The sequence below is a fragment of the Gigantopelta aegis genome, chromosome 7, assembly GCF_016097555.1.
Source record: "Gigantopelta aegis isolate Gae_Host chromosome 7, Gae_host_genome, whole genome shotgun sequence".
In the NCBI taxonomy this organism is placed as follows: domain Eukaryota; kingdom Metazoa; phylum Mollusca; class Gastropoda; order Neomphalida; family Peltospiridae; genus Gigantopelta; species Gigantopelta aegis.
Window position 1 is genome coordinate 39,186,098 of NC_054705.1, and position 15,550 is coordinate 39,201,647.

At 39.5% G+C, this 15,550-nt stretch overlaps 1 protein-coding gene across 1 annotated transcript in view; it reads left to right on the top strand.

The window, feature by feature from the left end:
- LOC121376947 (oxysterol-binding protein-related protein 1-like) overlaps positions 1-15,550 on the top strand; it is a 99,070-nt gene that overhangs the window by 65,174 nt on the left and 18,346 nt on the right. The window contains exons 18-20 of the mRNA XM_041504757.1: positions 10,732-10,866; positions 11,815-11,912; positions 12,673-12,849. Coding sequence (XP_041360691.1) covers positions 10,732-10,866; positions 11,815-11,912; positions 12,673-12,849 — 410 coding nt within the window. The remainder of the gene's footprint in view (positions 1-10,731; positions 10,867-11,814; positions 11,913-12,672; positions 12,850-15,550) is intronic.

Sequence of the window (15,550 nt, forward strand, 5' to 3'; positions counted from 1 at the left end):
ACTTTTTTTTTTTATAGGTACCCCAAACATGTTTCAAGCACAAGGCTATAGTATACTTGAGTCTTGACACAGTGGTACTAGATGAAGTAAAATTGCATACATTTTTAAGCCAGATGAAATTAATATTTTTTACAACCAACACATTCACATTTATAACCAATCACAGGACTTGTGGTGTTAACTTATCTATCAAAAGTTGGGTGCACCACGAACTTTGACCCAGCCGGAAATTATTTGGTTTAGTGCTACCTATAAGCACCTCTACAGGCTCAAGTAAAACATCTTCGTGCATATAGTTTTAAAGGCATACTGTCACAGATTTAAGGACCTTATGTCTCTAAAAATAAATAATAAATCAAAATTACATTAATTTTTACAGACCAAACCTAGCTATTGCATCACTTTAACTACACCATGATGGAGTGAAATCCATGTCAACCTTCTCAGCAATGTTTGTTTTTGAATTATTGACCATTGCCATAATTCAATTATTTTTACAAAATATCATTAATAAGTGGAGTATGGTGGTTACGTAGATGGTTGAATAAAGTACATTTAGGGACAAATCAAATATATACATGTATTTATATTTTTAAGTAATACTTTGTTATGCCATGTAATAGGTCAGTGGTCGGTCTCTGTCAATATATGCCTTTAAAAGGATATACCATTTAGAGAGAATATGTTTTGTACTGATCGATATTTATAAAGGAAAGTAAAGTTTGTTTTATTTAACGACGCCACTAGAGAACATTGATTTTTTTATCTTATCATCGGCTATTGGACGTCAAACATATGGTCATTTTGACACTGTTTTTAAGAGGAAACCCACTGTCGCCACATAGGTTACTCTTTTTTTGACAGGCAGCAAGGGATCTTTTATTTGCGCTTCCCACAGGCAGGATAGCACAAACCATGGCCTTTGTTGAACCAGTTATGGATCACTGGTCGGTGCAAGTGGTTTACACCTACCCATTAAGCCTTGCGGAGCACTCACTCAGGGTTTGGAGTCGGATCTGGATTAAAAATCCCATGCCTCGACTGGGATCCGAACCCAGTACCTACCAGCCTGTAGTCCGATATTTATAAAGGGACCATGAAAAACATCTTGGATTGGAGGGTCAGACCCCTTGGTAGAGCCATAGTGTGTTTTCTATCGCAGCCAGTGTCCCATGACTGGTCTGTGTATATCAAAGGTTGTAGTCTTGTCCTGTCTGTGGCAAAGTACATATAAAATGTCACTTGCTGCTAATAAAAGAAAAAAATATATATAACAATGAGTAATTAATCAGTGTGCTCAAGTGGTGTCGTTACAACAAAAAAACATTTCTTATTTTGTTAATTCTGCCAAATGCTAAAAATACCAACAAAAAAGCCAGCCGTACGACTCCCCACAATTAAATCACCAAATACAACCATGGATACCAAATACCATAATATAGATATTAAATTATCTGCACTCGATCGGACAAACACAACTGTAAAAGCAAGCTGTGAAGTGCAGCATTGTCTGTGTTTAAATGAGCACCACCCTGTCTGTGGGGTATCGATACCGTGTATATAGATTGCGGAGTTTTATGAATAATTACACCGACTCCCATCATGCCATCAGTAGATGGAGGAGATAGCACGGGGCGCTGTACAGTGGCCTGGCATTGTAGATCAATCACATTGTCAGCTGGCCGCCACTATTGATTCCTCCCGGAGGATGGAGGATAAAGACTGGACTGGACAGTTGGGAAAATACTCAAGTGGGACAATACACTTTCTCTGTCAATCTCTCTATCTTTATGGCTCTCTCTTTCTCTCTCTCTCTCTCTCTCTGACATCCAATATCTGATGATTAATTAATCAATGTGATCCAGTGGTGTTGTTAAACAAAACAAACTTTAACACACCCTTTGTCTCTGTCTGTCTGTCTGTCTCTCTCTCTCTCTCTCTCTCTCTCTCTCTCTCTCTCTCTCTCTCTCTCTCTCTCTCTCTCTCTCTCTCTCTCTCTCTCTTTGAATAAAAAATAACTAGACATCTGTGGTGGAAGTAGATTTTATCCCTCCCCAGAGCTCACCTCTTCTCTCTCTCTCTCTCTCTCTCTCTCTCTCTCTCTCTCTCTCTCTCTCTCTCTCTCTCTCTCTCTCTCTCTCTCTCTCCCCCCCCCCCCTCTCCCTCTCCCTCTCCCTCTCCCTCTCTCCCTCTCTCCCTCTCTCCCTCCCTCCCTCTCTCTCTCTGGATACACAAAAGGTCCATGGTTCATGTATTACTAGATAGAACTTAAATATTTATTTAACATTTACAGCTGTTGCACTTTCAGACAATTATTGTTAAGATAACATTTGCTTATTATCAAGAGCTAAATAGCTAAGTATTAATTTGCCCAGAGCTATAATTGCTCTTTCATTTTCCATTTTCACTGGTCATTATGTCTGTGTCTGTGTGTGTGTGTGTGTGTGTGTGTGTGTGTGTGTGTGTGTGTGTGTGTGTGTGTGTGTGTGTGTGTGTGTGTGTGTGTGTGTTTTTTTCCCTGCCTTACCGTCCATCTCTGTTTCTGTCTATCTCTCTCTCTTTTATTGGCGTAAAGACGTTAATGTAACTGAGTATATATACTATGTATCTCATGTTGGATGCTCGAAGCATGTAATCAGCTTTCTCACATCTAGTTTACTCCAATGGAATTATCGATGGATTTTTGCAGCTTGTGTTAATGTTTCTTTGATCTGCGTAACTGGCAGGGGAATAGTTTGATGCACACAAAATGCATTGCTGTTGCCTCGTTTCATTTTAATTTGTTTTCAGCTAACATTTGAGCATGCTTGCCTGGCACATTTCACTTACATGTATTTATCTTGTCTGTCCAAAAGAGAGAGACACTAGCTGGCAATTGAGTGTATATAGAGGTGTTATTTACTTCGAAAAGGAATTTATATAGACTCGTGACTGGACCAAATTTATAAAGCCTGTTTTTGTCACATGTAGCTAGATGTATTGTGAATGTCGTCTAAGCCGAACTCTCTGTTAACAGGAATTATTATCCATGTGGTTCAACATAACCGAGTTAATAATAATCATACGAAGCACACGTGTAATAACAAGTGTAATGACGTAATTTTGGGAAGCGACGTCATAACATGACGTTGCTTCTGCAGTCCTAGCTCACACTGTGCATTTGAAATACGACGTCATTTCATCGTCTTCTTCTACTTATGGCTGAAACATTTTCAGTTGGGTCTTGTTATTCATAAAGAAAACAACAATAATACTATGGATAATCAGACATCGAAATAAGCATTGTGTCTGGTAACCCATTTACAGGTTACCACAAAATATAGCCTGATAACCTATAGGTTACCACAACTATATGATAGTTACAATTGAATTCCACTTACTACTACTTTTTAACACCCTTACATGTGTGTCAGATGATTATTTTAGTATACATGCATTTATAAACGTTCTGAAATTGTATCGGTGCACGTGAACATCCATACGAGAAATGAAATCCAGAAGTAAATTTATCTAGTGGGCGCTGCTTAAACGTGGATTGCTGAAATTGCTTGCAATTGCACAAGCGTGCACAAACATTGGTGCAATTTTGTTCGAGAAAACATAATGCGAAAGTAAATTTATCTAGTGGACACTGCTTAAAATGCAGAATGACTATAATTGCTTGCAATTGCACAAGTGCACACGAACATTGATGCAATTCCTTACTAGAAAATGAAACGAGGAAGTGCGGAATGCATTGCCTGGTTTACGTTTGGAGATGAAACTACTGTTTGTTAAAAATTTTGTCGAGAACGAAACATCGTTCTCGACTTTTCTTACATGTGGTAACTTCCCGGTAACCTGAACGACCGTTCTCAACTTATTTTGATGCCTGGATAATAAAGAAATTATTACACTCGTGTGTGAGTCGTACTGATATTACGAAACTCGTGTCAGGATTCTTGTATTACAATACAAAACTCAAGACACTCGTTTCGTAAAATCAGTATGACACACATGCAAGCTTGTATAATAATCTCTGTTTTTCTCAAAATCAGAAATTTTTAAGATGCCTTTTTAAATATCAACAAAGAACAGGACCTCTGTGAACCAGATACCCCGTAATTCGGACTTTTCATTTGATCCTGTTGGTGTCCAGTTAGGAGAGGTTTCATTGTATTAAACACAATGCTGAAAGACCAGGTGTGTTCAAGAAAAATGGGCTTCACAAATGTGTTTGATTGAGCCGGTACTGAGGAGAATGTAACTATGAATCCAGAATCCACCAGCTGTAATAAAACCTGTTTTTAGTCAGTTACTGACACCTAGTTAACACACTTACAACATAACGAAATATGCCCTGTGTGATGCTTGGCACACACCTGCCCAGTAATTGCCAACTGATCAGTGGGTAAGATACTAAGATGTGTGCTCCACAATTAAACGATGGTCACATTCAATCTGCAGTTTTGTAACATTATCTTCCATCAGAACAGGGCCCGTGCATATAAAACTTTTAGAGTCCAGACTCAATCTCTAATTATGTCACACAGGTATAATTTGTATGGCATTTTATAAGCACAAGGCCAGACCTCCCCATGAAAAAAACCCTGACGGGAGTGATTAAAAGGAACTAAAAAAAGCAAGTATTCTCCCTGATCTAGTCTCAGCAAGTCTAAGAACGGGGCCTAATTCACTAAACTCTCGCAACTTTGCGATCTCGCAGTGCAGTGCTAAAAGACTTGCAAAGAGAATGCTTTGTTGTCTAGCAGAGCCTAAGAGACCTTTGTGAATTAGGCCCCTGGTGTACAGTGCCGACAAGACTGTAACATCGACTGGTGTGTGTTGGTGTGCATTAGTGGCAACTGAACTGTACGGTCAGCGTTAATCGATAGGTGTGTGCCAAGCATTAGGCATCATCTACAAAAGTTGTACGTACATGTATTATATGTTCTTGCCCACCGGACTGAATTAGCCGATAATACCTCACAACAATGACAAATTGTATTAATATAGAAATAAATGTATACTGGGAAATTATAGCTTTATTCGATAACTGTCATCTCCATACTTTTCGTTAGATGGTTGGGGTTTTTTCTCTCCATTTGACTAATTTTATTAAATTACTCAACTGGTGTTATTAATATTGGTCCCCTACCAGTCTTAACTCTATCCTTCTGTGTGTCTGTGTGTGTGTGTGTGTCTGTCTGTCAGTCTGTCCCACATATAGTTTTCCAAACTTTTTCCACAAATTAATGCCTCACAGTATTGAACTGACATTTTGTGTATGCATACAATGTAGCATTATCATGTACATGTGTATTATATTACAGATCAATTTTTATTTTCTTGGAGTTGTGGCCCTTGTATTTAGGAAAGAAAGAAAGAAAGAAATGTTTTATTTAACGACACACTCAACACATTTTATTGATGGTTATATGGCATCAGACATATGGTTAAGGACCACACATATATTGAGAGAGGAAACCCGCTGTCACCACTTCATGGGCTACTCTTTTCAATTAGCAGCAAGGGATCTTTTATATATGCACTATCCCACAGACATACATGTACCACTGCCTTTGATATACCAGTTGTGGTGCACTGGCTGGAACGAGAAATAGCCCAACGGGCCCACCGACGGGGATCGATCCCAGCTTGACCACGCATCGAGAGCGAACGCTTTACCACTGGGCTACATCCCGCCCCCTGTATTTAGGAGATATATATACAAATCCTTTTGGGGCCCGGTAGGGGACGTGTATTGCTTTAGCAGTACTATTAAATTGCTCGTTATTAATGTTATTAATTAACAACCACTAAAGAGTTGTAGATATTCAAAATTGCATTTCAAGTTATTATAATCAGGGCTTCTAGATTTTTTTTATAAAATCCACTAGCCATGGGATCAGTGATTTTAAAAATATACTAGCCACGATTAAAAATTCACTAGCCCTACTTTACTTTAAGTTAATAAAATTTTACAAAATATAATTATATAGCAATAATCGGATGTCACCTAAAGGGAGAGATAGAGCTTAAAAACACTAACATTGGGGTGGGGGGTGGGGGGGAACAAGATATTCATATTTACAAAATAGACTTGACTACAATAATTCACCAAAAACAATTTCACTAGCCATCGGGCATGGCAATAGTAGTTATTTACTAAGCCCAACATTGAATATCACTGTATAGCCATGGGAGTGCATGGGGCTACCACAATTTTGAAGCCCAGGGCCAGTGCTTATAAAACTTTTAGAGTCCAGAGTCAATCTCTAATGACGTCACACACATACAATTTGCATGGCGTTGTCATGACATTAGGGTCTCAGACTCTATTAAGAGTCTCGAGTCTAGACTCTAAAAGTTTTATTAGCACCAAACCTAGTAATGTAATTAAAGCTAAACATTTCAATGAAATGTTTTGAAGTCAGTTATGTTTGTACTTAATTTGTGAGAGATTATTCTGGGCACAACCACGACTGGTATATCAAAGGCTGTGGTACGTGCTATCCGGTCTTTGGGATGGTGCATATAAAAGATTCTTTGCTGCTAATGGAAAAAAATGTAGTGGATTTCCTCTATGACCAGGGCTCAAAATGGCGTGTGGTCAGGTCACCAAATGCAACCAATGTCCTGTTTGGATGACTTAAATATTAAAAAATAATGGTGTTAGTCACCCAAATAATATTATCTTCTTTAGAGATACAACACACGAACCACTATTAATATTTGTATTCCACATTAAAATCATACTCGTGGTTCTCTTACCATAATTTGCTAACATGCATTATTATTTTGGGGGCCACTATATTTTTTGGCAGATTTCGAACCCTGTATGACCATATGTTAGACATCCACTAGCCGATGATTAATAAATCAGTGTGCTCTAGTGGTGTCGTTAAACAAAAAAACAAAACAAAAAATTCTTCTGGGCACAATGTTTTTTTGTTGTGTTTTTTTTTTGGGGGGGGGGGGGTTAGTTGGGTTTGGGGTTTTTTACAAGTTTTATTGCCATCCCCTTGTTTACAATTAGAACAACATATGCCAAGGGTAAAACATGGGTTGTGTACATAAAAATAATAAAACAACATAATATAATACTTTAGGGTACTGGCATGCAAACCCCACCTCACCCCACCCCCTCCATCCCCGCCTCTCTCTCTCTCTCTCTCTCTCTCTCTCTCTCTCTCTCTGTCTCTGTCTCTGTCTCTGTCTCTGGGCACAATGTTTATCAATTTGACTTTGATTTAATCTAAAGCCCTGATGCTATACTATATACAAATGTACATGTAATTATGTAGTTGAAAATACGCCGAGATCTCATTATATAAGCAAACTCTCATTTTCCTTTCCAGTAATTCCATTATGTAGAATTTTGTCGAGACATATATTGAGCTATCGTTAGACAGCAGCCATGTTGAAAAGACAAAAGACTTTGATATTTTTATCAATAGCTATTGATTTTTCCTTTGTTCTTAGTGTTGATTTACTTTCAACTCGCGGATTTTTGTCGCTTTTTTCTGACCAGTGCCAACAATAGGCAACGTTTGCCATGTATAATGATCTGCCTTTCCTTTTTACGACTTCCAATCTATAGTCCATTCCACTAAGAATGCTGCTGCTTTTTTTTCATACTATGGAATTTACTGCAAGTTATTTATTTCTGAGCGAATTGTTTTCTAATTTGCATACAAAAATAGTTTGTTGGGTTGTTGTTTTTTGGGTTATTTCCAAAACACTTTAAATTTACTATTTTTCTTAAGTCAAACCAAACTGAAATTATTTTTAAAAAAAACACATTTTTGTAGGAGTGGACGGACTATATAGCTGGTTGTAATTTCTCTCGTCATCCTAACTCACCAAGACAAACACAGGGTAATGGACGTGTTAACTTCACACGGCAAGCGGTTTTTGTGTTTTGCAGTCGACTAATCAATGAGAAAGTGTGTCAGAGCCCAATGGCCCGATATAGGCCAGGCAGGCAGTTTTTCTATTGATTGCCGTAGATTTGGTGTGTTATAAAAAGAACATGCCAACTTGTGAGACAGGATTAAAACATGAACATTTAATGAGGTGTGGTCGAGTAATAATAAAAACACCATTGATTTTCGTTGGTCAAAAATTAATTGAGATTGCCACACACACACACACACACACACACACACACACACACACACACACACACACACACACATCCCTACCCAATCTATACTCCACTTCAAAAAGAAAATGTGAAAATGAAGCCTACATAATCATTGATCACGTTAACGGCTTGAGTTACGGTACCGTGTAGAGTTGTTAATTAGACTGGCATGTCTCACAGTGCATGAAGCTCGTGTTGTTTTCTTCAGCCCGATGTACGTACATGTCGACATATACACTATATATTCATGTGTTCATCTTTACAATGCTGTGTTATATCCTGTCTCTGGGATGGTGCAAAAAGATTCCTTGCTATACTAATGGGATACCCGCTACATTAGTAGCAAGGGATCTGTTATATGCACCATCCCATAGACAGGATGGCACATACCACAACCTTTGATATACCAGTCGTGGTACACTGGCTGGAATGAGAAATAGCCCAATGGGCCCACCGGCGAGGATCGATCCCAAACCGACCACACATCAAGCGAGCACTTTACCAGTGGGCTACGTCCCGTCCCACAATTGCATTAATACATCTGGGTTACTAGTACTTTTCTGCAATCAGGCAGACAGGTATCTGTAAGTGTTACATCATACACAATAAATTAAGTTAAGTACATGGAGTGCTCGTTACACCGCACCATTGTCTGGTCTGGCCCGATGGTATATACAATCATGTAATTCGACTAACACACTCTCCCGAGTCCCAAGTTGAAGCGTTCCCTCATGAATATATCTGACTGTGCATATCGACCCTATTGATTTGGGACACATTTGCCACACTCGTTCCTCATGTTGAAATCTTTGGCATACATTGTCCACATGTGTGTGTTGTGGCGTGTGTGTATTGATTGCCACCACCACTCAAGTCATTCTTCCACCCTATGATTACGTGTGCTTGAACGTACACATATACCCCTTCCAAGCTGCAGGCCGCGTTTGAAATTGAATTGACACGTACATGTATCTGTTTCAGGCGTCTGTTGTTTTTCAACCCTAAGACTTGTTGTTATTGATTGGTTTTAAATTCGAGATTTGCTCGTAATTTACTTGAATGCATATGGGACCGTGGATTCAACACATTTTCCAAATTAGATTAGAGAAGAGAAAGGAGAAAAAGGAAAAAGGTTTTACTATACAGATTAGCTTTAGGAATTGGTTTAAATTTTTAATTGATGATCAGATCTTCTTGTCATGTCTGAAATAAAAGACATCGTATGCTTGTCCCACCCAATTACATACATACATCTGTGTCACATGATAAAATAAATAGTCTGTTTTATTTAACGACGCCACTGGAGCACATTGATTAATTAATCATCGGCTATTGGATGTCAGACATTTGATAATTCTGACACGTAGTCATCAGAGGAAACCAGCTACATTTTTCCTAATGCAAAAAGGGGTCTTTTATATGCACTTTTCCCACAGACAGGAAAGCACATACCACAACCTTTGACCAGTTGTGATGCACTGGTTGGAATGAGAAAACACACATTCAATTGAATGGATAAATAAAATAACGTTTATATTTCAATTGGTAACTATTATTTTCATGGTGGTTTCAAATTTTTATGATCTTTTACGTCAGTTATTATTGATTAAAATTAGGCCCAAAAAAGTCACATTTACTTATGGGCATTTGTGGCCAGATGTCCATTATTCCCAATAACTATGTTTTACTTGTATTTTTTTAGGGAAACGAACTATGATTCATATCCCAATATTTTGTGATTTTCATTGATGGTGAAATGGTCAAATTTATTATCAAATTAGCTGCCACAATCAGCTGTTGATTCCTGAAAATGACTGCGATGTGCCACCGTTGTTATCAAGCAAAAATACTTGCTGAAAACCCAGGTATTTTCCATTGAAAAACAAAAAACTAAAGCTGCCATATACTGTTAAGTAACCTATTTCGACTGGCTTCAGTGGCGTTATGATTAGGCCATTGGTCTACAGGCTGGTAGGTATTGGGTTTGGATCCCAGTCGAGGCATGGGATTTTTAATCCAGATACCGATTCTAAACTCTGAGTGAGTGCTCTGCAAGGCTCAATGGGTAGATGTAAACCACTTGCACCGACCAGTGATCCATAACTGGTTCAACAAAGGCCATGGTTTGTGCTATCCTGCCTGTGGGAAGCGCAAATAAAAGATTCCTTGCTGTCTCTCGTAAAAGAGTAGCCTATGTGGCGACAGCGGGTTTCCTCTAAAAAACAGTGTCAAAATGACCATATGTTTGATGTCCAATAGCCGATGATAAGATAAAAAATCAATGTGCTCTAGTGGTGTTGTTAAATAAAACAAACTTTACTTTTAACCTATTTCCTGGTTGTCTATTAATAATTATTTCCTGTGAGTGTCGTGTGCAAAATGGCGGGAAATATGAATTGGGGAATGCACTGGATACGGTGTACAGTGTGTCGACTTGTGTGATGTCGGGTGAGATAGGTTAAAGAGATGTTTTTCATATAAAACTGAAAGTTCCCAATTGTAAAAAAACGACGCTAAAGTTCCCAAAATCCAAGCAATGGGCGTCAAGTCAAATGTAAGAACTAAAACAATGTTGTATGTTCATGTATGTTTTTTTGTTTCAGGAACTGTCGAAAATCACCATGCCAATAGTTTTCAACGAGCCACTGAGTTTTCTCCAGCGGATCTCCGAGTACATGGAGTATTCGTTTCTACTCGAGCGAGCAAGCCTGACCCCTGACCCCGCGGAGAGGATGCAGGTAGATTATTTAAACCTTTGTTAAGCAGTCACAGTTATTGCTGCTGGTAATAACTTGGTACTTGGTGATGCCTCGACCAGAAGTGGTCAGGCCCTTTACAAGGGCCCGATGGGCAACCTAGGGAGACACCACAGCATCGTAAAGGTCTAAAATTAACGAGCTACTCTCGATTCACTAATATCAAAACCTATATTAGCTCGGCCATTTACCTTTCGACCGACCATTCAAAATTGCGCCAAAATTTCCTCAACAAAATTGCGCATCACTTTCTCTTTGGCATTAACGGCTCCATTCAAATTCCATAGCACCACCACCACTCCCACCCGCCTGCTACCGATTCAATCGGGCTGCTGGTGCTCCCTTGCACCTGCCAGTGCAGGCGGTCCCTCCTTCCCCTACCCCCACCTTTCCTGTCAGGCGTGCACTACAATAGCTTGCTCTGAATGTGCACGTAAAACCCTATGACATGACATGACATAAGTCACAGTTATTAAAGGAGGAGTATACAATGTCATGTATTACTTAACTTTCTCTCTCTCTATCTCTCTCTCTCTCTCTCTCTCTCTCTCTCTCTCTCTCTCTCTCTCTCTCTCTCTCTCTCTCTCTCTCTCTAGGGCGAGGCATAGCCCAGTGGTAAAGCGCTCGCTTGATGCGTGGTCGGTTTGGGATCGATCCCCATCAGTGGGCCCATTGCGCTATTTCTCGCTTCAGGCAGTGCACCACGACTGGTACATCAAAGGTTGTTGTATGTGCTATCCTGTATATGTGATGGTGCATATAAAAGATCGAACGTGGCGACAGCGGGTTTCCAAAATAGACAACTGCAACTAGCCGTCGGGCATGGCAATTATAGTTATTTACTAGCCCAACATTGAATATCACTAGCCACAGGAGTGGGGCTTACATAATCTAGAAGCCCTAGTTATATTATGTTTTATATTCTTGCAGTATGTGGCTGCCTTTGCTGTGTCGGCTGTTTCCTCCAACTGGGAGCGGATAGGCAAACCCTTCAACCCACTACTTGGGGAAACCTTCGAGTTGGACAGGTACGCACCACTTTTACAGGGTTACATTTTTGGGTCATCTGAACCAAAGGTTCAAGTGACCTATTGCAATTTGTTTTCGCCTGGCGCCGTGTGATGTCTTTCATGCGTAAACATTTGATATTTTCAACTTCTTCTCCAAACCTGCTTCGACTAATTCCAACCACATTTTGTGGTAAGCTTCCTTGGGACATGGTTAACCAAATTTGTGACTTTGGTGATTCTGGACCCCACCGCCCACACCCCCACCCTCCAGGGGCATGAGGTAAGCTTAGCCAAATAAAAACAAATTGTCTTCTCTACTTCCAGAAATGCTATAACCCAATAGTCTTCATATGTGTAAAGGTCAACAGATGATTTATCTAATTTGTTAATGTCATTAATATTGGGTCACCTCCTTGTGCCTGGGGTGGGGGTAGATGTTTACTACAGTTGTAATAGAGAAATGCATTTAAACTGTAATTTGTTCTTCTGCTTCTTCTCCATAACTACTTGACTGTTAACAGGGCTAACACTAGAACCACTTTTTTTTAACCAATGTTTAGATATGCACATGTATGTCAAGTATTTCCTTGAAAATTATTAAAATGTTGTCTATTTGAGAAATGTTTTATTAGCTAAAAACTAAATGTTGTAGCCACTTCTAATAAAAATTAGTAATTGGCTAATTTGGCCATGTACAGGATGAGCCCTATGTTAATATGATCAGTTGTCTTATTTTGTCTTAGTTTTTTTATTTATTTGGGGTTTTTTTTCCCTTTAGACCTGAGATGGGTTTTCGCCTGGTCTCGGAGCAGGTAAGCCACCACCCCCCGGTGAGTGCATTCCACGCGGAGTCGCAGAACTACCACTTCAAGGGCAGCCTCAACCCCAAGCTGAAGTTCTGGGGCAAGTCCGTCGAGATTCACCCCAAGGGATTAATGACCCTGGAATTGTTAACGTAAGTGTGAGAGAGAGAGAGAGAGAGAGAGAGAGAGAGAGAGAGACACAGAGAGAGAGAGAGAGAGACAGAGAGAGAGAGAGAGAGAGAGACAGACACATGGAGAGAGAGAGAGAGAGACACAGAGAGAGACAGACACAGAGAGAGAGAGAAAGAGAGAACACTCTTTGTACATATGCCACTATACCACTAGTAGGGTTTCAGGCATGTCTATCCCAGGTCCACTGATGTGGTTCGATCCTATGACAAAGGACATAGCCCAGTGGTAAAGCACTTGCCTGATGCGCGGTCGGTTTGGTATCGATCCCCGTCGGTGGGCCCATTGGGCTATTTCTCGTTCCAGCCAAGTACACCATGACTGGTATATCAAAGGCTGTGGTATGTGCTGTTCTGTCTGTCTTGGATGGTACATATAAAAGATACCTTGCTACTAATGAAAAAATATAGCGGGTTTCCTTTCTAAGACTATTTCAAAATTACCAAATGTTTGACAACTAATAGCTGATGATTAATAAATCAGTGTGCTCTAGTGGTGTCATTAAACAAAACAAACTCTCCATTGCTAGTTTTCTTGTGAACTGTCTTCCTTTAGTATTTTCCTCCTCCGTTTTTGGCAGCTTCTTGCTTCATCTTTATTCTTTACAGAGCTCTAACTGTACACTGTGTTGCCCACAGCAGTTCTAAAAGGTTTATGCCTAAGGGACGGTCCATAAATGTCAATGGTTTTCATAATCCTAACATAAAAACATTGATATAATGTGTACTACAAGATGACTTTTATTAACAGATTATACGTGTTGGCTTTACATATTTAGCCTACTGGTAGATATAAAACATTAATCCTAAGGGACGGTCCATATTTTGAGGCTACTTGGGATGGCCTAGTTGACGTTTGTGACCAAGGAGTTTTCTGTGGACATCGAGCTTTCCTGAACACCTTTCCACAAACAGTGCATTTATGCACTTTTAATATTATGTAGAGAGCGCCGCCGCAAAAACTAGCCCCCACAATGCCGATGTTATGGCCTGAAAAGCAATCAAAACATGGCGTTTACCCCCTCCCCCTTGTTTCGAATTGTAAGAAACATTGACCTTCGATGGACCGATGTTTTACCTGAAAAGCAATCCGAACATGGCTTTTACGCCCTCCCCCCCCCCCCCCCCCCCTCCGAAATTTGTTCAGATTGTGAAACACATCGATATTTATGGACCGTCCCTAAGGCAAAACGCTTACCTGCACCAAGTATTTTGTGCAACAAATAAACACAAAATTAAAACCAAAGCTTCATTTTCATTTCATTTTAACTCATTTAACATGTGCTTATATCAAAATAAGGTTCAAGCACGCTGTCCTGGGCACACAGTTCACCTATCTGGGCTGTCTGTCCAGGACAGTGGGTTAGTTGTCGGTGGTTATAACTTATAGTGAGAGAGAAGAGGGTGTAGTGGTCTTACACCTACTCACTGAGTCATTAAAACTCACTCTGGGTGGGAGCCGGTACCGGGTTGCGAACTCAATACCTACCAGCCTTATATACCAGGCTTAACGACAACACCACTGAGACCGACTATAGCTTTTCTCATCAGCCAACTTCGGCAATCATTTTAATCCTGTGGGAAAAAACTGCCATTTGGTTCAGTCCCTGACCTACAACAATTCCTATGACAGCTACATGTACATCTGTAATGGCAGTTGCCATAAGTACCACCATTAAGTTTAAGACCTGAACCCTTTATCGTTTTTCCTGTCACAGTTTCTGCCAGAGGGTACGGAGGGTAAAATTATGTATCCAAAAATCTTGGAAATTAATGGATATTTTTTAATAATTTTAAGATAGATAATGGTAAGAAAGTTAAAGTTTGTTTTGTTTAATGACACCACTAGAGCACCCTGATTTATTAACCATCGGCTATTTGCTGTCAAACATTTGGTAATTCTAATGACATATAGTCTTAGAGAGGAAACCTGCTACATTTTTCCATTAGTAGCGAGGAATATTTTATATGCACCATTCTACAGACAGGACAGCACATACCATGGCCTTTGATATATACCAGTCGTGGGGCACTGGCTGTAACGAGAAATAACCCAATACGTCTCACCCCATGATGGTTAGAGACCTGCTATTTAAAACTTTGTCAATGTATGTGAAATGCAATATCCAATTTCAAAAGATTTCAAACCCATAACTACCTATAGTCCACCCAACAGGGAACGCCTTTTTTCATACTATGGAATGTACTACAAGTTATTTATGTCTGAGCCGATTGATTTGTAAATTGCACACACAAATTGTATTTCCGAGCCGATTGATTTGTAAATTGCACACACAAATTGTATTTCTTTGTTATTTCCAAAACACTTTTACTTTTCTTCTTACATCAAACCAAACTGAAATTATTCACACAAAAACATGGACTAATAGTCCCCCATAACTACATGTACCTAGTAGAGGCACTTGATGTCTGTTTTATTTTATTATGTACCCTTGAATTATTTACTGGCCCTCCCCACCCCATCATCTTACTTAATTTAATTTTATATATTGTATTATACTTACCCCCACCCCCCCCCCCCCCCCACACACAGCTCCTTACACTGTGGTTTTACATAAATATATATAAAAAATATTTTCATAAACTTACCATTTGTGACACCCAATAGCTGATGTGTATTTTTGTGCTGGGGTGTCGTTAAACA